The 25792-nt window shown below is 39.1% G+C and overlaps 1 protein-coding gene across 2 annotated transcripts in view; it reads right to left on the bottom strand.

Annotated features, from left to right (window-relative positions):
• The window catches only part of BCLAF3 (BCLAF1 and THRAP3 family member 3), a 34993-nt gene that overhangs the window by 8284 nt on the left and 917 nt on the right, over window positions 1-25792 (bottom strand). For both annotated transcript variants that reach the window (XR_012838877.1, XM_075775489.1), the window contains exons 2-10: window positions 17719-17792; window positions 15154-15732; window positions 14145-14810; window positions 11678-11856; window positions 10901-11015; window positions 10653-10716; window positions 9687-9805; window positions 7685-7799; window positions 2390-2485 (exon numbers count right to left, since the gene is read on the bottom strand). Coding sequence is in view for 1 of the 2 variants with exons in the window: in XM_075775489.1 (XP_075631604.1) it covers window positions 2390-2485; window positions 7685-7799; window positions 9687-9805; window positions 10653-10716; window positions 10901-11015; window positions 11678-11856; window positions 14145-14810; window positions 15154-15732; window positions 17719-17759 (1974 nt within the window). In the remaining variant the exon portion in view is untranslated. The remainder of the gene's footprint in view (window positions 1-2389; window positions 2486-7684; window positions 7800-9686; window positions 9806-10652; window positions 10717-10900; window positions 11016-11677; window positions 11857-14144; window positions 14811-15153; window positions 15733-17718; window positions 17793-25792) is intronic.

The raw sequence follows: 25792 nt of genomic DNA, 5'->3' as shown, positions 1-25792 counted from the left end.
GGGGGTGGGCAGGAAGCTGGGAGGGGACACAGCCAGGACAGCTGACCCAAGCCGAGCAAAGGGATATCCCGTGCCATCCCACCTCAGGAAGAGGAACAGAGGGGAGGGGGCTTTGGAGGAGGGGAGCCATTGCTTGAGGACCAGCTGGGCATCACTCAGCTTTTGTGGGAGGTGGTGATCGACAGCCTTTCCTAACTTTTTTTCTTCCTCTTTCCTTCACTTAAACTGTCTTCATCAACCCATGAGTTCTCTCACTTTTGCTCTCCACATTCTCTCTCATCCTGCCGGAGGAGGAGGGGAGCTGAGGGGAGTGGGCAACTGTGGTGCTGAGCTGCTGGCTGGGGTAAACCCACCACAGCCATTAACACACTGAACTGCGTTAAACAGCGAATGAAGTTTAGTTCTGAAGATTACCATGCATGTACCTACTTAAAGGCTGGCTTAGTGATTCGCTGCCAGGTGTCTTTATAAAAAAGGCCTTTTACATTTTATAAAAATTTCTCCAGACCCTTTATAAAAAAGGCTGTTCTAAATTTTTTTTTTTTTTCAAAGAGTTTAACATACTGCAAGATTTTTATTTTTTTTTAAATACTCTAAATAAAATGGGCATTTTCTCATTATAAGCAAAAGGAGGGTTTATATACCAAGAAATGTGGTGGGGATAGGGTTTTTTGGGGGGGATGGCAGGGAATGGGATTGTGTGTGTGTGGTTATTTGGTGGGGTTTTTTGTTTGTACATTTGTTTTTTTTAAATAATCACCCAAGAAAGGTTGCTGAGTATAGAAGATAGTCAAATCACCTTCCTAAGCAGGCTTCAGCAACATCATGGGAAGGAAAAACCCTCTATGTTACACAGGAGGAAATTAAATTTTTTTTTAAAAAAGTTGATGCAATTAAGTCAAATTAGCACTGTTTCCATGGCAATGATAAATGTGCTATACACATATGCAAACTGCGATACAAGTGCATATGCTATTTTCCCTACAAATATTAAAGCACCATGGGACAGATCATTGTATACAGCAAAATTCAGGCAACATTCACATATGTGTGTGATGAAAACTTCAGTGGACACTTTCATACTTGCATACTTCCAGAACTGTAGGCTGATGTAAATGAAAGCAGTCTTCCGCTTTCTTTAAATTACATCAGCTACCAACGCTGCCTCAATGGTATGGCAGCCAGTGCTAAAGATCCCCCCCATCCCCTGTAGGCTGACAGTAAAGAGGGGATACTGATTAAGAGGCTATGACGTCCTTACACGTTAAAATAGTTATATCAGGCTGACACTTTAAACTTAGCTTCAGCTTGGAAAAAGAAGATTTTTTTTTTTTTTTTCAGTAGAATAAAGTTAGCATTTTTTGCTAGTATTAGCTTAGCTATCCGACTAAAATTGGCTGGTAAAGCACACCTGAATGGGAGAGCCTGAGAGCCTTCTTATCCAGCAGTTTTCTTATGTTTAGTCGGGGGAGCAGGAACAAACAAAAAAACCCCACACCTCCACTGCCCCCCTTTCAGAATGTCATCCAAAACCACCAGCTACTTAACTTAGCCATCAAAACTTTACTTCAACTTCACTACCTACAAAACAGGCAAGATGACCACCTTTCTGTGTGTTATTTTATTCTTGAGAACACACCTGTTAAATAAGCAGGGGTAATGTTAAGGTAGAAAATGAGTGTAGATTTGATTAATACTTCCCTGAAGAGCTCTAACTGGATCCATGCATAGCATGCCACTGGCAGCAGAAAAGGAAGAAAGTGTTTTGTTTTTTCTGCTGAACTCATGACACATTTTACAATCAAAAGGCATTAGAAAGCCACTGCACTACCCCAGGAAGAAGCAGAGTTGGCCGCCTACCATCTTGAGGCTCCAAAAATAAAGCTTCACAATTTTAAAATTATTTTTTTAAATGCATAGACAGCAGTACACAGGGTATACACAAGAGATTAGTTCCCCAGAAATCCCTATATGAAAGGGCTAATAAAATAACAGTAATACAGTTTTGAAAGCAATACAATTCATGTCTCCCAGTCTTGGGAAATAGTTCAAGCTTCCGCAGGTACCAGGTGAAGGAAAGAAAGCTGACCAGGTTTTTTGGATAGATAAGCTTTCTAGTCATTGTCTAATTTCTGCAATTCTCATTCTCAACTTTGCAGTTAACTTATTTCAACTGCACAGATAGAATACTGGACAACCCTGCTCAATCCATTGCCAGCCCCTCTACCTACTAAAAGCTAAGCCTCCCATTATTTCAAGAGAAACAATCAGGCTATGAGGACACTATTTTTCATGGGACTTAATACCTTCAAAAATGTGTTTCCTGTTGCCAAACTCAACAAGATCAAACTACTCTTATGTAACATGTCTGATGAAAGCTGATCTGTACCTTAAAGTGTCTTCTGATGGGTCCTGCATTTTCAAGATGTCCTCTAATGCGTCTGTGAGGGTAAGTATCACTTGGTTTTGAAGAATAGTAAGAATTCTAGTAGGAAAACAAGAGTTATTAGCTTAATGTTACCAAATTATTCAAGAAAACATATAAAGCTTCCAGGTTATACTAACAAATACTGCAACTCTTCCAATCTTGTAGCATTTGACACAATGACACTGGAAGGAACCAGAGTAACAGGAGCATAGGGCCTGGAGTCCAGGCTGGCTGGAGTGAAGCCAATGATAATAGAGACCATCCTACTGGAATATCATCTTCTTGGAGATCTAAGCAGGTAACAACCCAATTAAGTTTTTCCACCCCCCAGAGCAGATGCGTCAATTGGCATGCGGCAAGTGTAGTAGACAGGCTGCTATAGCAGTCATCCCTTGAGTTAGGGATAAGAGCAACAAGATTACTACTCTGGACATCCCTGGTTAGCATATGGTCATCATAGGTTAGTGTATTTTAGAGGAGACACAGGCACTGTTACTGTGCACGCCACCGCAGCAACCAGACAAGGAACGTGTAGCACGTTACATTGGTCCTTAGAGGATTCTACTTTTAACTCTGTATTACAGGAAAGCGTTGTGAAGATCATTTGCCTGCTACAGAAAGGCATACGGTATCAAAAGCAAGTGGCACAGACAAGTGGTATGGAAACCGTTGTGTCACACTGAACAGCTGCAGTCAAACAGCCATGGCTGCCTAAAATAGAGCACTCCCCCTCCAGCCACTGTGCTACCGGTGTATTTTGGCCCTTTCCCAACTTTTCCCATAACAGCTACTTTGCAAGGATGCACACAGCTAAAATATCATTCTCTTCCATCATTGCATACAATTATAAATATTTTCAGAAGCATTACATACTAGCATATACTACGTTAAAGTCATCTAATGCAGACAAAACAGACTTGCTAACAAACTCTTAGCAATCAAATTAAATTTTTTTATGGTCCATTCTTGAATAATCACCAGTGTTCCAATACTGTTGAACTCTGTTTTTTCAAAGGAAATTTTAACAGCTTCAAATAAATTTTACAAAGAGCCTAAGACAGAAACTCTCATGCAATATTGCATATATACTAACATCTAATAAATGCAAATGCATGCTTTGCTGTTGGCAGAATTTCTGTTCTCTGACAAAGTACCAAACCTTCCCAGTGGCAGGAACACTTTAGGATATACTAATGGGGGGGTGGGGTGTATGAAAGACAACAGAACAGTGTTAGAATCCAAGTGAACTTTTAACTGGGATTAAGCTTGGGTTTTTTTCTTTTGAGAATATATTACTGCCTACAAGTCAACTACTTAGCTTCTTAAAATGCCTTGACAAGAAGGGATTCAGCAGAGAACAAAAAGAGAGGAAGACTTTATGAAGTGAGATCAAAGTAGTCAAAATGGCTTTTCCAAGGAAAAAGGTACGGAAAGTTAAATACACAGAGGAAAAAGCATGTCAGGAACTTCCCAGCTCCCTCCTCCTAAAAATATGAAGATACTCCATGAAATCAAATTAACTTTGTCCATACAACATATAATTAAATCAGGAAGCTCCATGTTGAAGTACATTCCTCATTAAAGCTGAGAATCCAGCAAGATAAAAAAAAATATTTAAAAAAATTCCTGTTTGTTAAAAGAAGCATTCCCCTTCACTGGCCTGTTGTAAAAGGTGCTCATACCTTGCACTGAAAAGTTCATATTGGTTAATCATGGAATACCAGAAGTAGGCCAACCAAGTCAATACCATTTCCATGGTTAATTTTAACCCAAATAACTAATACCATCCATTTAACAAGAGAGCAAAAAAGTGGTGTTAATATCACATTTTGATAGTTTACTGTAAGGACATTTTAGTATGACCAACACATCATCTGTTTTCACAGTAGGCAACATCCTAGCATCAGATATGAGCTACTGATCAAGCCTTTCAGTTTTCAAGCATCCATCTTTTCCAATGCTGATCCCCACAGCTCCTCAAGCAACAGCACTAAAAACCACAATGAAATTTTACTAACAAAGACAAAAATGTGCAAATATTTATCCAGTAAATTAAATTTTAAATTCTGTGTTATAATTTAGATGCTGCAGTGGTTTTCTATCTTTTTTTAGACTTATTTTTCCATATTTTCTGAGCCTTGGCACTGTTGTGCTTGTCATTTGAAACTTGGCTCTCTGACATATTTTTCTCTCAATATTTACCTATAAACAAGAGGAAACAGACCTTAAGAGTTTTTGTTTTGGATTTCCAAGGGTTTGTTTTTAAAATTACAGGTGGACCTCTCCTCAACAAAAGTGGGAGGAGATGTCTGTTGTGTAATTTTTCACATGTTTTCTCACACCTTTACAATTTTGCCAATACAATGTGCTATTGCTGCATCTCTTCTGCAGCATAGAAAAAGCTTCCCACAAGAACTGGAGAGCTCTGCTTGGACTGTGAAACCATCTGAACCAATATCTACCCAAGAATCTATAAGACTGAGCAAAACCACAAAAAGTTACTTTCTTCTTCAACACCTAGTATCTTAGCTCTTGCTTATGTTTCAAACTTTCTCAGTTTTTCCATGTATTGCTGGGCCCCAGTAACACATCCTTCATTTTAGGATGTTTCCTATTTAAAAGGTGTGGTCGAGCCATCATCAATGTTCTGATGACCCATCAAACCACTTCTTACATCCAATGCATTGCTCTCCAAACACTGTCCTTACACTTTTCCAGGGGCTTGGCAGTGTTTACTATTCTGATACAAGACTCTGAATAGCAAATTCAAAACATTTGTCCTCTTGCAGAAAGCAGCTACAAACGGCCTTTACCGTCATTCATTTTTGTTTTTCTAAGGTTGCTTTCAACTCTACTGAGATTATACTCCTAAAGTAGTAGTGAATACAGTCATGCAGCTCTGAATTTATTACAGAAAACCTACTCACCACAGAAATGATACATGCAGTTGAGACTACAGTTGGCTGCTTGGATGCCACGCCACTTAACTCCCACAGCAAATACTAAAGCAGTGCCAGCAGCCTACAGGTATGGAGATGGAGCTTGAGCTACTGCCACCAGGGTAAGCTCTTCTCCGATCACACCCAGTCCCAAAGAACTCCTTCAAGGAAAGCCGTTTATGAGCACCATACATTCTCACGCATGCCTACAAGTCATGGGAAGTGCCACACCGCTGGAGCTAGCTTATTCAGCTGAATTACTTGTACTGCCTCAGATACAAGTTAGATGTATTAGTGATCTGCTCTGCCCTGCAAAAGATTACTCTTTCTGCATTAGTTTACATATTGAGCATTAGACATACTACATAAACAGGAAAACAGACAAGGGGAGCAGAGTAAGAATCAAAAGGCAAGAACAGAAACACAAAAACAGAAGAGGAGATGCAATTAAAGAGTGCCAATTAATGTACTGCAGACACATTTGCAAAATGTCTGTAAGCCCTCCAAGCCAGTTGGCGAACATTGATTGTATTTTTACTGACAAATGTGGATGGCAAACTAAAGTATTTTATTTCTCATTTGTCTGCAAACCAGCTTCTGCATGGCTGACTTCATGCAGAGTCATTCCTTCTTTAGGAAGTCTTGCATTTGTGATACCCATGCCTTCACGGCTACTATTGTTCTGAATGGCTAACTCCTCACTGTGGTGCAGGACTTTAAAAACTGCATGTTTGCAGTTCACTATTGGATATCAAAATGCAATCTTCCTGAATCTTCAGCACATCTAACAATAACTCCGTTTCTATTTCAAAATAACTCCCTTTCTATTTGCAATTACTATCTTACTAAATGAGCAAGTACTTCTTGGTTTTGGGGACTTCGAGCTTGGTCTTCAATAAATATTTTTTACTGTTAAAAACTTTTCACGCTGAAAGATGCACTGTTATAGCTGCAAGGCAACTACATTCCAGCGATGATCAGAATTTTGACTAAATAAAAGCTACTTTTTATGGACCTCAAATAAGTTTCCCAGTCTTTGGAACGCGGTCCATATAGTATTAATTACAATGTATAAAGAATGACAATTTATATTTTGCACCCACTAGAAAAAAACCAAAACAAACAAACAAAAAACCACACTGTTTTAGACTTGTACTACACATTAATAAAGCTTTTCTGGTCTCACTAGTTCCTTAAGTTAAACAAGCACAAACCCTTGGAAATAAGACTATATTTATTTAGAAGGAATTTTCCAGAAAAGACAAATTTATTTCTACTGAACCTAATGTAACTGTTTTCCCCATTTCAGTATTAAAGTACATCACAAAAAGATAGCCCAAGAAAGAAGTGCCCAAACTAGCTTTGATAAAGGCAATATCAACACTGATAAGCTATTCCATTGTGTAACACTCCATCCTCAAGAACATTATTTCAGACATTTCATAATTATTGTGATTTGTCCCTCATTTTTATTTGTTTTTAAAATAAGAGCTTTCCAGAACTTTTATCATAATGAGGAGAAATACCGTTCTAGTAACAGTGCCACCCGCACATAAAAAAATTCAGACCTTCCCTTCTAACCACTGACAACTAGAATGCAGGAGAGTATTCTTTTTCTCAAGCTGTTCCACATTACCTCAGGTAATCTGCTCAATAACAAGGCCTTCTAATTTAGAGTTCAGATAGTGTGTCATTAAGTGGAATAAATGCAGTATTAGGTACAAATTTCTTTCACAAAGCTACAAGCAATGTGAGTTTTTATGAAATAAAGCCCCTTAATTTCACTACATAATTTTGAACTTAAAATTTAGTGTTCAAAAGTTTAGTTTGACCTATTCCTGCTCTTCGATAAGAGATCTAAAGTTTACCATTTTATTTCTGGAGTAGCTGAAAAAATGTTTTGATTTCACCCAGCATACTGATCTAAACTAGCTTTCTGAAACAAGAAATCCCTGGCCAACTCATTGCTCTGTTATAAAAAAGAATAGCAAAGCTGTTATGAGAACTGCACAGGTGTGCAAAAGCAAAATAATGAATTTTGTTGGATCAGCATTTGGTCATAAAAGTGGTTTTAGCTCACTTGTGTTAATCTATGCTTCAACGCATATCTGAGTAAGTACAGCACTAGAACCGTGAAACTATGAGCAGTTTTATTGTTGAGCGAAGTGCAACTATAATAAAGCCTCACTTGAAATTTAAAAGGACAAGACAACACAGATTGTTAAATTTACATCAGCACAGACAACACAGGAAAAAAAAAGATTATAAGTGTAAGAACAATAACTGCAGAAGCTACTAATTCTACATTTACACTTACCAGGTGAGGTTTCCCAATAAATTTCCTGAAGGGTGGCTTAATGAACCTCATAGGCTTTTGGAAGCCATCAACTTGAGAGTTTTGTAATTTCGCAAGATTGCAGCTTTGCTGGTTCCTGATGCTTATGTGAGACAGAGGGAGAGAATGAACAATTAAAATCTAAAGCCATTGTGTATCAAAAGCCTGTATTTTAAATGACCTTAGTCTAGCATCTGTATCATTTAGAAGTACAAAGTGACAGGTTTTAAGTAATTTTTATCTAGGACGTTTGACAAATTACTAGTCCTCTGACTAAACTGAAGCCCGAGTTGCACAGAATTACGTAGTAGGCTGTATTCTCTGATGCAATGACAAATTAACAGAGCTATTCTGCCTCCCTGAAATCCTCGCTATGCAGATCAGGTTTCCCTGGCTCACCCCGCTAAGTCTGCATGGCTGGTCATTGCTGCCCTCCACTGGTTGAAATGCTTCTTGCAGTTCAGCAGTTGTTTTATACTGTGCTATCTTTAAAGTTGTACAGAAATTTCCATTTCATGAAATCCCAAATCCGACAGAAACTCACATAAATAGATAGATGCTAGCTAGATGCTCCAGTTTCATCCTCAGCAAGGAGGATGCTCTGGCTTTGGGCTTTTGCTTGCTTGTTGGTTTTTGTAATGAGCACATTGCTAATACAGATGTGTCCATAAACCTCTAAATAAAACATATACCATGAAAAGTAACCACTAGAAATCAAAATTTATAGTTCATGAAACATACGGAAACAGTTTTCATATCTGCAAAATAAATTACTAGGGCAAAAGAGGGGTGCACTGGATTAGCTCATAAGCATTGTCAGTATGTCGTATGTGAGCTATGAAAAAGCCCGGATCTCAGGAAAATTCTACCCATTGTTCATATCATTACCGCTCTCAGCCCACACTACATTGTCAACGTTACTCTGACAACCTAATGTCTCCTCACATCAAATTCCAGGGCAGTCACACTGGAATAACTTGAGCTTCCCGCTTTGAGCGGCATACACAAAAGGTAAGCATGACAGCAACCAGGAAAGTGGCAAATAAAAGCCTTTGCAGATAATCAGGCCAAGCATACACTAAAGACACAGCCCCAGGAACATAAAGGGCTATAGACAACAGTCCAGTATACTTATTTTTTTTTCACTTCATAATTTTTTTTTTTCTGTTTAAAGAATCTCAAACACAAGAAACATTTTTCTGCAGCTTCACAAGTCAGTTTTCCAAGTACGTGTGCGTTGCCACTACTTGCCATTATAGACTGCATTTAAAAGGAACCAACAGCAGCATATTAAGAGCTATCTGCAAATCACAACTCCAGTGTAGATACGTTTCATTATACTCTGGCAATTCTTTAATCAACATTTCTTCTAATACAAATAAGTCAAGTCATCTCTCTAATCAACCAACGTCGCAACATCAAAAAATGAAACAGTATGACTGAGGTTAGCAAACACCTCTGAGGCAAACACGGTTAACAAACCTGCCAGAGGAATTCATAGCAGTAAAAAGCGATTCCAAAAATCTAGCTTTTCTTCATAAAATTCTCCAAGAATCAGAAGAATTCCAATTTTTTTTGATATTCCACATGACATTACCAAACAACCAGGGCAACACAACAATGTATTCATCCTAGAATGCTTTTATGAAACTACAAAATACCAAGAGACTGTTGTTATATGGCACATCAAGGAGTCTAAAAATAGTTGAGCATCTTTAAATTCGTTTCTTCCCTCTTCCCATTCAGTGCTACAGTTTGAGCTTGCTTTTCAGTTTTCCCACTGCAGCTTAACCTCTTTCAAGGTAACATGCCATTACAGAGTAGCTTGCAATGTATGTCAGTCACATTTCAGTCCAAGTCAAATTTACAAGGACAAACTATTGAAAATAATCACAACACGAGTGAACTTAACCATGGAAGTCAAAAAATGAACACGTAAGAGAACTACAGGTTTGAGCCAAGACGACTGTTATTTGCTAATTACCTTGGAGTTAGACCATCTACATGAAACACTCTCTCATCTTCGTTCTTCAGTCTCTCTTTTCTCCTCCTTTCTATATCATGCCGTAGATCATTTGGATCTTCTAACACTCTCATAATGTTCTAGTTAAGAGGAAGGGTTAAAGTCAAGTTAGCTAGTAATAGCTAAACACCAGCATGATTCTGTCCTCCAGGGGTTGCATCTGGTATATAACCTTGTTAACATAGTTCACCTGTCTGCACATAGGACAGATGCACATCAACCCAAGGATCCAAAATTCAGAACAGCAACAAAAAGTAGTCTCAAACAATTATCCTTTCTTGCACCATCTGCCTTTTCACAAGTGTCCAAACAACAGTGAACAGAGCACTGGAATTCTGCATGGAGTCACCAAGGCAAAAATGTTCACATAATTAAGAACAGTAGAACTTACTGGAATTTAATTAAGTTGAATCTCCACATACCTGTACTATAGAAAAAAAAATGGTAACTAAATCACAGTAGGCATAGCTTGAAAGGGGAAGACAGAAAATCTTGTGTCCCTGGACGAAAGCATGAGATAAAATGGCATTCTGAGGAATTAGGTGGATGTCAGGCCATTCTAGCATTAGGGTAGAAGAAACATTAAGGCTTTTTCTAACATCAGAGGGAAAGCACGAGCCACATGTCAGTCACCTACTTAGTATTTACACTGTTTAAAAATAGCTAGGGGTTCAAGCAGCAGGAATAACCACACTCCAGCTACTCTGGAGAACACACCTGCATTTTACTCATCAGCGAACATAGTATACTTGCACCGTTGTACTATCTGTAAACATGCTCCAGCGTGCATGTCTTTCAAAATAGTCAGAATTACTGATGGTTTTCAAAGCATGTTAAAATGACTTACCAATAGAAAGGGGAAGATGCTATTTACATCTATATCATTTTAACTTACTGTCTGCAAAAAAACTTAGGTAATCAGAATACCTGGGGAGATTCAGATGGCACAGTTCGTTTGTTCTGAAGTTCTGATAGAGACATGTCAATCCTCCTGGAACACAAAAATATTACAGAAAAAACAAGTGCCATCACTATAAATAGCAAAAGCATTATTGACCAACTGCAGAATTCTTTACAGACTATGAGCAGGCAGTTTAGTTTAATTTACATAGCGTAAAATCTACTGCAGATTAACTACTTTAATACAAATAAATTAAGGCAAGCACATCAATTACCTGTGAATTTCTGGATCCAAGTGTATTTTAACTTCATTCACATTTGCAATTGGTTTATCCTGAATTTTTGAGAACCGTTCATGTAGAGTTATGTCAGAAGACGGAAAATAGTTTGCTGTGAAGAGATATTAAATACAGCAATGTTTATTTGTAGTATTTGAAATGCATCGTGGGAAATTGTATCTTTTAAAAGATTAACTCTGAAGGCATCAAGACAACTTCTGAGATCAAATTTCAAACTATTTCCACTTGCAGTGTAACATGCACAAATGAAAGATTAGGCCAGCCCAGCTTAGACACCCTTCTTATTTAATAAGATTAAGGTCAACAGAAAATTCACTATGTGTCAGCTCTATCACAGTAGTACTCAAATGACTAGAATCTATAAATAGAGTTCAACGCTGAACGTGATGCAGCAGTCTAAATACTAATCTGAAAAGTTAAAGGAACTACATAAAACTAGGAAGTTGTGACTACAGCAAAGCTCCTTTTTTCTTCTCTTGTTCCTAAACATGCAGTTTAGTCTTAGGTACTAGCATAGAATCCTTTTGAGCTTAACACTCCACAGTAATGCCTCTATTATGGACTGAGACCTTCTCCCAGTCATTCTCCACCCAACTACTTTTAAATCCTCACCCTACATTTTCCTTAAACAACACAGAATGAAGCCAAAGGCAACCACTTGAGTTAGGTATCTATTTAATTCATTAGATTTGAGTTTAATAATTATAAATACATAAACACCTTTATGTATAATACCCCAAATATTACAGACACCTTTAACTTGATGGATAATTGTGATTATTTCCTGAGTAAATTCTCTCGATGGGTCGTTTTCAACATTGTGTGTCACAGATTCCATGTGTTCAAACACCGGGTGAAAATTTTCAGTTTTCCTGCCAACAGCAACCAGATCATGTGACATCTGTCTCTCTGTAGTATGACTAGAAGCAGTCCTAGAATAAGAATTTGCAGATATTTGCTTTAAAATAATTCACTGTATCTGAAAACTTAAAATAGACGAGTAGAACAGAACAATACATTAAGAAGTTCATTTTAGGAATAAATGTGATGAAACTGAAATCTCCATTTTGTCCTTTTTTAATAAAATACAGAGATATGACTACAGTCAGGAATCCTTGTTTCAGTGAAGTATGTAGCACAAAATTTGTGCATTTTAAAAACTTAATTCATCAAGGTTATCAAATAAAGCAGGCAAACAAAGATCCTGACATACTACTATAGTATAATTCTGGAAGATAGTTATGTGTGTGTCTTTGCTTGTAAGGAGCTATCAGACAATTTTCAAGAACAGTTCAGAGATACAAAAATCTCATGGCTTCTTTGGGAACCAAATCATCACTTGAGCCTACTGAAACAGCTTTCCAGTGGCAGCGTGTGAACTTAAGAACATGTTTAGCATCTTTCTGTCAATTTTTACTCATTCTAAATAAGTTTACGCCCCAAATGGTCGCATTACTGCTTAAGTTATTTTGACAAGGAAGCTAACACTTTAAAAATCCTGCTGTTCTTGTTGCAAAGAAAATGCTTGTCATTTGGAAAGATAAATTGAGGACTCAAACAGCCCATGTAGAAGCTTTTAGGATAAAGACTCTGTTTACTGTGCCTTCTGCAAAGTGATTACATGCCTGCCCATCCTGTACTGAAATCATACAAGACCAGAATTTCATACAAAAATTGTATCAGAAATAGCTTCTAGCAGGTGTCAGAAGTCATCAATTTGCCCCCAGTAAACTGGAAATAAATGCATGTGGGAGGGAATCCAAACAATCTCAGTTGTAGACAATTTGAATTATCTACCTGCTCCCCAGGTTTATAAAGAAAGTATTCTTCTCAGCTGAGTCATTTCAAGTCAGGTGTTTGTTAAATGCCTAAAGTAGGCAGCATGAACATTCCCAGTCATCAGCTTCTGCAAAACTAGTGTTCTCATCTCCAAAAAAGTAAAAGATTTAGTACTTTTGGCTGCGGAAGCAAACCTTCCACACATTAAATTAGCTGTAATCAATGTAGTAGTTTTTTCAGTCTGCAAACAGTTATCATGATCATTGTGCACGACTCTAAAAAAACAACAGCAAGAGGCTTACTAGATAAAGGAATCATCCTGTGGGCTTGCAACAAAGCCCAACAATAATTATTTTCCTTACATTATCATTCAGGAAGCTAAATGCTTGTCCTAGCCTGGGGTAGGGGGGGAACATTACTCCACTTCCCTTTCCTTAGTCTTCAGTATTAGCTCCTTATGTGCAGATAGGAACTTATCTTTGTAAGTCTCCATTGTATTACATGTTTCTGAAATATTGGAAAGGGGAAAAAATTGATATAGATGTTTTGTTTATTTGGCACAAGAAGCAATACACCTTTAAAATGAAGGCTGATCATTGTAGAAGGGAAGGTAATACCTTCCAAAAGGGATTACTGCCACTATACGACATTCTTGCCTGCAACAGCAGGGCAACAAACCAGAAAAGCCTTCAAAAATCTACACAAACCAAGCTGCTTACTCTCTACCATGTATCCATCATCTAGATTTTTATATTACTACCATTTTTTTTTCCAATTCAGCTGGCACTGAGAATGCTAAAGGCAACCACAAGATTTGCACAGAAGATAGCCAGCAGAATCCACTGCTTTTCAGTTTTGATGGCTCAACAGATCACCACTTTGTTACAACAATAAACAACATAATCCAGGGATCTCTAATTTTTCAGCAGCTTTATTGAACTTGAGATCTTGAACATATAAATGTGTGCCTGAGATTTATGTAATTTAAAGGTGATCTGGGTTTGTTTTGTTTTTTTGTTTGGTTTTTTTTTTTTTTTTTAAGGAGAAATGAGGGGTGACTCAGTCAAAAAAATGCCATCATATTCCAGAAGAAAGCACAGGACTAGGCTTTTCTGGGCTTGATTTTTTGGTTTAAATAAAAGTAACACATTACTTATCAGCAACAACTTTTAACTACAGGTTTGCATCAGGCATATCTGCTCTTTCCATTTCCTACAACATGTCCATGAAATGAACTAGTGGGGAGTTTGGTTTGTTTTTGAATAGAGGTAAGCTGTATGTTTCTAGTCTGGGCAAGTTAACATTTTAAATGAAATAAAATCAAAAAGATACAACCTTAGTTTGTCCTGGTTACCTCTTAAAAGAAACTGTGTTTTCCTCCAATATTCATAAACTGTAAAGAGACAGGAAGAAAGAAGAAGTGGTGAGGAGAAACCAATACCTGTACTTGGTCACCATTTTCTTCATATCCACTTTGATTGTGAGACGTTCCCTCCTACAGTTGACATCTGACATTTTCAGATCTGAAACAGTATGACTCGAGTCATGCTGGCTATCGGAGGAATTTACTTTTTTCCTGAACTCCCCTTCTTTCCTTACTCTTTCCTTCGGTTTGTTTTTAAAAGATCTCAGATCAACATCCGTTTTGGAAGAGTTAACGCAAGTATTGCAGCCCTTCTTTGAACTGTATTTAACAGGTACTTCAACATGCCCTTCTTCAGTCCGTCTCGCTCTTCCACCACTACAGTAATCTAACTCTTTGCTATTCCGGGCACCCTTAGAAGAACCGTATTTCTGGTCTTCCTGCTTCACATACTTCTGAGCTCTATCGTCTGAAAAAGGCTTTTCCCCATCCAGATGCCTGCGCCGTTTGTGACTGTACTCATAGGCTATCTTTGCGACAGAACCCTCCGAGTACTCCCTTTCAGCCGACCGGTGGGACTGGGCACCCAGATTTCTTTGCTCCTCCTTTTCTTGGTAGGGTGGAAAAGAACGTTCTTGCTTCCACTTGGAATTTCTTGCTACTTCTCCACCGTCATACCTCTCCATTTCTTTAGCCCTTTTAGACGTGTGCCCATATTCTCTGTAATCGTGATCTTCAGGATACCTGTGTTGACATAAAGCAATTTACACTTGCACTAGAGAAGAAAGCGAGAACTTATATGTGCAGAATGTTGGACAGCAGAATGCGTGGCAAGTTAACCCATAATCCCTCACGCCAAGGTACAGATGTGCAGGGGCTCTTAAGAGGGAAACATTATCCTTTCATACTCTAGCCATCAATACGATTTACTTAAAAGACAAATACTTCACTACTACCAGTCGCCCATAATTAAACTACAAAGTGGCCAACGTGTTTCAAGGTGGATATCTTCAACTATAATGAAAACAGACTTTCACTTGAGGCTTTACACCACAATACCCAGGTTTTAATTATTTTATTCCTATACCTCTTCTGTAAAGAGCTCCTTGCCGTAAATTCATCAGAAACTCTTCTGGGTGACTGACCATACTTCTCTTCATGTAACCTCTGGTGCCTCAAGTCATCTTCGTGCCATTTTCTTTCGAGTTTACATGAAGCCCCTAACGGTCTATGAAAAGGTTTCATTCCTTTTTCGTTTCCAGTGACTTTGTAGTGCTCAAACAAGTATCTTTCTTCCATTTTGGGTTGGTAAAACGGACGATCATGCTCTTTATATGGTATTTCCAAGTATTTTGGTGGTAACTGGCATCTCCTATTGCTTTCAGTTCTTTCAGATGAATGTGTTCTGTAGGGCTTATGACTGTAATTATCTTCCACGGGAATTCTTTTCAGGTTTGGTGAAGGTGATCTACGTTCATATATTCTCTGGTGGTTATTTCTATGAGGTGCAAACCTGGAATTGCTTTGTCCGTATTTTTCATCGTCTGTTCTCCAAGGCATAGGTTTCTTTGGGTCCTTACGAAAGCTTTTATATTCACAGTCATAATTAATATGAGCATGCCTTTGCCTATGGTGCTCTGGACTCCTAAATGCTGGAGATAAGGACCTAAGGCAAAAAACAAAATCCACTTTGAGCAGTCCCATAAAACTGAATCAACTTCTTAATGAGAGCATCTATTCCCTAAGTTTAGTCCACAATTTTAATCAACTGGTAAAAAATTAAAAACAAGCCAAGGTATTCAAAGTGTCACTTGCCTGGCTAGAGTGCCAAGCTTACTTTTATTCTGTTGAGAGTTTTCAGCGTACAAATGCCCACTCAAGACAGTAATATGTCAATCATTTTTCCCTCTTCGCGTTTTTTCATTTAAAACTGATTTCTTATATATGAAGTTTCCACTACGTTGAAAACAACTGTTATACACATTTTCACACTTCTCAAGCATTCCTTATCTTTTTCAGTGCCAAGAGAAAAAAGGGGAAGAAAAAAAAAAAGCATAGAAAGAAATGCAAAAAAAAAAAAAAAGAAATAGCCTTTTCAGGCTTTCTTTGCATGACAAAACCACCCCAAAAACTGATTGAAAACATTATAAAAATATCCAAATATCCTATTTACAATGTCACACAAGTAGGCTTTTTCCTGCAGGAAAGACCAAGTTTGAAAAAGAGGTTTTGGTCTTTTTGTGTAATTGCATGTACACGTACATACAGGTGTACATATGTAGTTCCACACTTATTGTGGCTTTTGCTATTAAAGATTCGGTTGCATCACTCGGTTTTGCATTTTCACCTACAGTTACAAAAATGAAAGCAACCTGTTAAGAATTTTTAGCCAAAGTCTTCTTAAAGAAAAAACACCACGAGCCACTATTAAGAACCAGAAAGTAATCCCAGACATAACAGTTCTGCTTGTATTCAAGTACTCACTGTACACTCTCAATACACTAATAAAAACATTGAAAAATAGAAGTTGAAAAAATTCAAGGAAATCACTTCCTTTGTACACATATTGCAAATATACAATTTGGCATAACTATTTTCTCCATTTCTGCAAATGACTTCAAACTGAGAACCACAGATCTTCATAAAACCATAATGGCTAACTTCAAGAGCACCCATACTGCTGCTGCCACCCCACGTTGTTCTGGGTAAGGCCTGCATTTTAATGAGAGCAAGGGCATTCCTCCCTCCCTGCCCTTCACTCAAAGGACATTTTCACAACTATCAATCTAGTATGGAAATAGATCAGATTTCTCTAGTTAAAACAAAAACTCAAACAATTTTTTCTGTGTTATCCAACAAACTCCCTTGGTCATCACAACTTAATTAGCCTGTTTAGAAAAGCAACCCAAAATCAGCAAAAATGTAGTTTCATATTATACACTAATAGCTGTTGAAAGCTTAAAACTGTATTCCGGCCTCCTAGTTTTAATATCTCAAAATTTGCATTGCAAGTCCTAAAAATTAGGCAGGTAACTAACAGCATGAAGTAACCTGGATGTTATTCTGGTGACATACATCAGTGACACATGCTACTGGGCTAGTGGCCAAAAAGGACACCGACTCCCATGTTTTCAGTTGGTGTTATGCTGCAAAGCCTCTCTAACTGTGCTAAAAATCAGTTTGCAGATCAGCTCCAAAGGCTCAGAAAGTCTGAGGTGTTTGAACTAAGAAGTATTTTTTGACAGCTGATCTGGCCCTCCCTGTAGACCAAGAGGCAAAATAGGAGTGAGCTACAGACATCAAGTGCACCAGGTGGTGTTTGAGTAAAAATAACCTTCAGCACAAAATCCAAGCACCAAACTAGTTAAGGTACTTCCAAGTCCCAAAACGTGCAAGTTGAATGAGGTTCTTGGCAGACAGCAAAACCTTAACACCTCCAGCTTAAAAAAAAAAAAAAATCATAATAATAAAATCACAAGTTGGGAAAAAAATTGCAGCTGCTGTTCAGTTTGGAAAACAAATTATAATTTATAGAATACACTTTACAATTTGCAATTCTGGATGCAATGTTCTTTTGCACAAGTTTCAAGTCCTATTATAAATCCTTATAGAGAGCTACATTTCAGAACACAAGTTATAGATAAATATTTACCTTGGTTTCCATCGTGGTGATCTAGATCTAGATCTTGTCATCTTCTCTCACGTGTTTATATGAATTTCTTGAAGCTGTAAAAATGACACAATTTACTAGTCTGATAACAGAATCACACCACAAATTGCAATAGGGACAGCTGATTTTAACAAGTGTAGTATTAGATGCTTCAAGGTTGGAGTGAGGCATATTTTTTAGGATGTTTTACCTCTAATTCCCATTTTAAGGCAAGTAACTTTTTAGTAATTGCTGATCTTAGAACATAGCTTATTTTCTTTATAAAGATTTAAATATTTGACCATCGCTCCCTTTTTCTCTCCATTTTGTAATGCTGTCTATTCACTCCGTTTTTAAATGTTAATCTCACAAGCAAGCCGCAGCAACTGAAAAAATGCTGTAATTGTTAGCATGTATTAAGTGTTATACATGAGAGGGGATAGACAATCAGCTTTAAAAGTCAAGTCTACAGAGAAAAATGTTTTTCATGAAGTTATATTCTGAACTTCATATTGAGCTTCAAATTTGTAACATACACTGATATTTTTACATCGTCACAGTCTTCCTGTAAGCTTTAACTGCTCCATCAAGTCTTAACTGTTTTATCATCACACACTTCATTCAAATAAAACCACGTACAAAAGATCACTTTTCATTTTTATACTTAACTTGTTAGTAACCTACTACCTAGACACACATTTAAATATACAGTGGATGCACTATGACAGGAAGCACTGCTCTTGAATCCTGGAAGTAGCTCTGGGCTTCCCTTCTCACAAAAGCTACAGAAGAATGAGAAAAATATCAGTGAAATCTACTCTTCTTGCTCTTCTTTGCAAAAAAAAATGCTAGAAACTCGGAAAACAAATGATGAAAGGATATACAGCTCACCAGTAACGTGACTGGTGAATAGGAATGGAACGATTATTCATTATTTAGCAAACACAAGGATTAAAGCAGAGTGAAATTATCAGGTAACTGGTTAAAAGTTGGAATTTGGACCACATACCCATGCCTACAGCTCCTTATTACCATAAGATGCTGTAAAGGCCAGAAATATAAATAGAATTAAAAACAGATCCATCAACAGCTCTGAAATTAATGAATAACCAGTCACTTGACACTGGAAGAATACGCCCAGGTCAATGTCACTCTGGTATTTTCTGTAAGGATTTACTCACAGACACTCATGGAGATAGAAATCTAGTCTGGATTGGCCAAGCACAGCCTTTTTGACGCTCCCAGTGCTCAAATAATTTTTTTAACTAAAGCTTTCACCTGACCAACTAGAATTGAATTGGGAGGAAAAACCAGCAAGCTTTAAAGCACGTAAGAAACCTGAAGAAGTATGTGTGCACCCACATGCCTGACCCTTTGCCTCACGTCCCTCCCAGTCACACTAACTGGTCAAATAAATTACTACCCCTTGCTATATCTGATTTTTTGTATGATTAGCTCTTGGCTAAAGCAGCAGTATCTTAGAGGAGAGCGTACAGCACACTTCTGATGCCTACCACACAGGTGGGCATTGGACAAGTCATCTACTACACTTCAGAGTGATTCTAGAAATGTTCACTTGCTGCTTATTAAGTTGCACTCTAAGCTAACCAGTTATATGCAAAACATAGCAATAGCATAGTTCTGGAGAAAACCCTCTTGAATTTATTTTTTTAATATCTCAAAAGTCTCCTGTTCACCATGAGAACATTTGCTCTGCAACAAATCCTTCCATGTGACAAGGCATGAAGATATAAGAAGTGTTGCAAAGGATAGTGGGGAGAAACACAACCAATCCCAAAGACAACGTATAATATTTGTTCCCTGAACTTTCAATTATGAAGTTAGCATTGCCTCTTAGATCCTAAAGGCATATATCTGAGGACTGCATAGCGTGAATTAACTTCAGGCTCTTTGCTTACTCAAAGATCATACTAGCCAAAGTTAAATGTGATGCTCCAATGCCAGTACGCATGTTAAATATTTTTCAAACAAAAGTAATATTGTGGCCAAAATACTTTCCTATTTCTCACCCATAAAAACACACCTTACCAAACTGAACAGTATTTCAGAAAAAACATGCAGCCCGGGCTAACACATTTACAAAAGAAATGCACGTCCCACAGGTTGAAAAGATTCACTACTACCCTCTCATAAACTTTAAAAAGTGACAGGGTTTTATATGACATTCAAGTTCTTGCTCTCTATCTTCCCTTCAGTTCTGAACTTTATTCTTCATTTTCAAATGAGTATGTTAACACCAAAAAGACAATTAAAGACTATTAAAAGACAAAAAGACTATTAAACCCCACCCAACCATCCTACAGAACCTGGTATGTCAGGATCTCTCAACACAATCAAGCTAGAAACTGAACACATGTAAACATTCTTATTCTTTCGAGACTGGCTAAACAATCATACTAAAAGCGTGAGAAGGACTGTGACAGCATGTCCTAGATCTTGGTTAGGATAAAAAGGACTCCTGTAACTTCCAGTGAAGACACACCTTTTGTTTAGTGGAAAGAAAGTGTTCATTTCAATGCGCCTCCTAAAAAGTGACCCACGCAATACCATTTCCTCACAGCGAGATTCAAGATGCAATCACAGCATACGAAGGCAGCAGACACTCGACCCCAATCAAGACTCCCAGTGTAACACCAGAATCACAAAGTAATCTATACAGAATTTATACGCACATTGCTAAATTCAGGTTTAAATCATCTTATCTAGACCAGCAATACGGCTCTGTAACAAAATCAAGCTTTTCATAGGACTGTCCCAGGCAGTAAGCCTGACCATAGCAGAATTACTTGAATTAAATAAAGGCCCTAAGGTTCCCGAGTCAGTCATCCAGGCTGCGCTCCTGAAAGGCCAAGTCATGTTGGCACAGAGGTGCCAGGACTTCTATGCTCTGGGTTCTGAATTTCGCCAAGAAATTGAAAACTGAATTGAAATTGTGAAAACTGAAGAACTATTCTAACTAGGAAGGAATATGATTAGGTTCACAGTGCTGCTCGCGCTTGTTGCCTTGTTGCATTACAATAATAAGTGACTCATTGGAGGAGTTATCAGTAACTCTGCTTAGATAGTTTTTCTTTTATAGTCTTTCTTTAGTCTTTCTTTTATTTTCTTTTCCTTGACTTTTGAAATTTAAATCAGGCAACTTCCCTCTCAGGAGAAACGGCCTCAAGCCTGCTGCCAGCTCTCCTTTGATTCCACCCTTGAGAGATCAGCACTTTGACAAGCATGAAATTCTTCTAGTATGTATGTATTACAAACCTGAAAGGAGTGTCTTGAGAGAAGTAACTTGAAAATGACCAGAAATTGTATGGGACATGCCAATCCGAACAGACATTCTTTTGGAAAGGCTATAAATTTTTAACAACTTGCTCTCCTGAACAGAACAACCTTCAATCTCCTTGACTTTCTCCAGTGTGAAATACAAGAAATCACAAACGACTGCTGTCATCTAACTGAGTGGAGGGGAACTGGAGCTTTTCCTAAGCAGAGAATCCCACACCAGCAAACCCCAAACAGCTGAAATCTTGCAGATAGAGCACAGACTGAGTAGAAATAACTCTCCTGCAAACAGACCATAAATATTTGGACTGCTTTACATGCCTTTTGGGTGCCTTCCATCATTTGTTGTGGATGATGGAAGAAACCTTACACAGGACACTGTCATGGTTTAACCCAGCAGGCAGCTAAAACAACCACACAGTCGTCCGCTCACTCCTCCTACTCCCAGTGGGATGGAGGAGAGAATTCAAAATGGAAAGGAAAAAAACAAACCTTGTGGGTTGAGATAAAGACAACGTAACAGGATAAAAGAGGAAGATAATAATAATAATAATAATAATGACTACACAAAACAACTGATGAACAGCACAATTTCTCACCACCTGAAGTGGATGCTCCGCAAGACCCCAAGCTGCCCCACCTCCCAGCCCACCCCCCAGTTATAGATGGAACATGACATCGTAAGGTATGAAATAGCCCATTAGCCAGTTTGGGTCTGCTGTCCTGGCTGTGTCCTGTCCCAGCTTCTTGGATGCCCCCCTCCTTCTCATTGGGAGGGCAGCATGAGAAGCTGAAAAGTCCTTGACTGCTTGGCAACAACTACAAACATCAGTGTGTTATCAACATTATTCTCATCCTAAATGCAAAACACAGGGCAGGTCAACAGTAGTAGTGCTCACTATCAAGGAGCTGCTCTTCAATTGTCATTTCACCTGTAATGAAGGGAGATGTCATTCCTTATCCCTTTGTAAGGGATTGCCCGACCACTATTGCCACTGCCTCCCAAATCTTTTGGAAGAGGAAGGGATAAGCAAGTCTTTCATAGGTTGGGTCACACAAGCAGACATGAAGACAGATGCTGACCCTCGCTGCAAAGTCTAGCCAGCTCATTATTCTCTCACACTGCCCAAAAAGCTAAGGAGCCGCTGAAAGCTTTTCGTTGGACTGCCTTCTAGATGGGGATCAACCAGAGGCTGCGAGGGAAATGCCAGACCATGTATTGCTGCAGTGGCTGTCAGAATAGAGAAACCAGGAATTGATAGTCTCAATACCAAGACAGCCAAGTATTTGACAGAAATACAATCAAATTAAAAGCTCACCTGCAATCCAGACTTTAAAAAAAAAAAAAGTAGATCTCTCAAAGCCTGCAATACAGAAAGCCATTTATTCTACCCTTAAATGAAAGGTATAGAACTGGACACTGTTCTAGTAAGTTAATTAGCCAATTCAAAGGCTGTCCCACGTGGCTCCTATCCATTGTCCAAGCAGGACACAAGCCTGGCATGTTCTTGCCCATTCAGCTTCCAGGCAAATCTTACCACCTCCAACAGCAAATGCCCAGGGAAGAGCGGAAGAAGAGAAACATCTCCCAGCAAACTAGCCTGAACGTTTCTGAACCACATCTCCTTTAGCCAATGCTTCCCACACTAGCTTGGGTATCATCACCACAGGTAGGGGCTCCTAGTGCTGCGTTAGGCCATTTCTCCCTATTTTTTTTTTCTACTAAACACCTTCAACCTCAAAACCACAGCTCCCAGTTGGCACTTTCATCCATAACCCCCAACTCTGCATGGCCTGGAGGAAGGATGTCATGAAGTGTAGAGCACAACCCTGCCCCATGCTCCAACACTGCTGCCCCAGTGCCACAGAGGTGCCTGGAGCTGAGCTACAGCTCTGTCAGTGCATGGAGGTGACTCCCAACTCAAGGTGCACCACCTCAGGGCAGGACACATGTGACAGCTTTGAAAACTACGAGCTAGAACAGCTGTTTAACTCAAGGACACAAACCCCAGCTAAGGCAAATGAAACTCAGCCAAGGGATTTCTAAATTGTTCCCTCTTTAGACAACACAGCAGGTAACAAATCAATGCAAATGACTGAGATCCAAATTTCCATCCTCAGTTTCCTCATGGCTCTCCAATATTCCATGAGCGTTTTTGACCACAGACCCCTTCTCTGAGGCCTTTGTCACTCTCAGAGCACCCTCCACATCTCCAAGGTTACGCTTTAAATATCCAAAATATTTTGTAGCAGGCCTGGCAGCACCCCTAGACCACTGCAGCCTCAGTTGCACTGGCAACACAGCCTGGAGACGACACAACCAGGGCTATTCATTTTTCTTCCCCTTTCCTTTCCTTCCCTCTTTTTATCCCATGCTATATTTACCAGCTTTCCTGATGTGATCCACAGCACCTCCCCAAGAAGCTGCAACTGGGAACAGTGGGCAGCGATGGCGGGAGGCAGCACCACAAGCCCGCACTCCTGCTGAGCGTGCCATGACCTGAGTGAGGTGAGCTCCAACACCCCAGTTTGCCTGCTGAGAAATAGGGTCCCTTCTGGCGTCCCAAAACCGCAGCCACTGTGGCTTTAGACAACTTTTTGCCCTCCTCCTCAGCTTTATCATTTTCCTTTGACACAAGCTGGGGAAGGCAGGCTCCACACAGGTTGTATCCCAATACCTGAAATCATTAACAGATAACCAGACCTTATACTAGCGAGGTAACCATCCCACACAGTGGCAGTATGTGGGCATCAATCCCCTTGGCTTGCTATACAAAAGAAATATATATATAAAAATAAATAAATAAAAACCATTGATCCCCCTTATACTCCAGTAGATTGAAGACCTATTACAGTACAAGCCTAGCTGAAGCATGGGACTTCTTAATGGACCACTAAACAAATTTTAAGCAATTCCTTGGGATACATAGAAAGTATTCCCCTGTCCCTGCATATCTCAGCAAAAGAATAAAAATAACTGACTGGATCTATTGAGGGTGCAACTTAAGCTCACAGTGCTCTCATTTAAAACTAACCCATTTAATGACACTAATTAGCAGGCGATGCCTCACCTTTGCAGAAAAACGGATTACAATGCCAACTTGGAAAGACTGAGCAGGATAAGTCTGAATCACATAATAAATTAGGTATTTCACTCTCCAATAACCACTTTTTTTTTTTTTTTTTTTTTACACACACAAAGAAAGCACAACCAATAAACATATTGGTGAGCCATTTCTATAATGGGTGTGAAAGGCCCCTAATTTAAGGCTCCGTAATAGACGCATTTAATGTCACAGCATCAAGCCCAGCCGCTTCTGCCTACCAGTTTCTAAAAGGATGCCAGAAGTGTGTTAAATCCGTTCCTGTCATAGTCCTAGAGACAAACCACAACAACTTCCTGCCTACTGAAAGCTCTCCAACACGTATAAACCATAACAGAGACCTTGGCTTTTTAACCTTAAGTCACAAAAGCACCAGAAAAACAGAGGAAACCCCTTATTTATTCAAAATCAGCAAGGCCACGCAGCAGCGCTGCCAGGAGGCTGGGTAGTCCAGGCTACCTTCCCCAGCCACACCAGAGAAACAAGCCCTTGCTGGAAGACTCCCAGCACATTTCCTCCCATCCTCACAGACAGCGAGCGCCTGCTGCCACCTGAGAGGAAAAGCAAACCTAACCGCATGCAACCAGATCACTCGCCAGCTTGCTGCGACACCAGCAGTTACCTCCCGACAGGTGAACACCCACAAGGCAAGACTGCACCGAAATCAAGCCCATCTCATCATGGCACAGGCAGAAGGAGAGTTGGTTTGATTGGTCTTACAAAAGCAGTGGCAGAAATACCAGTTATTTTGCTGAAGGCAGATGTGGAGGAGTGCATGGACACTCATTAAGACAGACAGCTGTTTATCAGGATAACAGGGTGTGCCTCTAAAGGAAGTTAATTAATTTCAGCTCACATCCAATATTAAAAAAAAATACCAGAAAAATCCTCATAGCTTCTGATTAGACCTTCAGAGTGGAAAGATGAAAACAAGGGGAAAGACTTAGTCATCCATGTTCTCTGTCCCTCTTTGCCCAGCCCTGTGTCTCACAGCCTGCCACAACGTGGCTTCCGTCACCAGAGATCCTTCCATGCCTTTTGCATATTTCTTCCCCTCCCTTCCTGGCATCCTCCTCCACACTCTTCCTCCAGCCATCCACACCCAATAAAACTTTCACTAAAGACTCACTTTTCCTTGAGGCCCACAAACACACAAGGTAAGCAGGTAATTAAAATCTCTCAGCAATTTGAGTAGCCTTTGTCTTAAACACTTGTAATTCAGGAATCTAAACTATATTTACAAGTGACTTGAGGTGTGTAAAAACTGCAAAAAAATTAGCTGTTGCTGTTCTGGATGGAGTTGAGCCAAGTGAGGAGACTACTATCACTGATCCCTCCTGAGACTTTACTGTCCCCTCAGATGCATGTGAATAATTGTGCATAATCAACTAAGCCAACCAAAGAAGTATCAAAAGACACAGATTTAGTCAAATCAGCACCAATTCATCTTACTTTGGTTTGACTCAATCCTAAACCATATTAAGCTAAACCAAAGACATGCTAAAATGAAGATATACAAAACCTGTACTGCTTTAAGTTATTATAAGCACGCTAACCGGTGTAAATCTCTGTATGATAACATATAAATTACCAGGAACAGAGACTGCTAGTATTTATGCCTTGCTCACCTCTGAGGAAAATGCTCTCCTCAGCTCTGCCATGCTGCTCGCCCAGCA

This window comes from Balearica regulorum, chromosome 1 (assembly GCF_011004875.1).
Source record: "Balearica regulorum gibbericeps isolate bBalReg1 chromosome 1, bBalReg1.pri, whole genome shotgun sequence".
Taxonomy (NCBI): domain Eukaryota; kingdom Metazoa; phylum Chordata; class Aves; order Gruiformes; family Gruidae; genus Balearica; species Balearica regulorum.
Note: the sequence above shows the minus strand (reverse complement) of the source record. Positions and strands in the feature narration are given on the sequence as shown.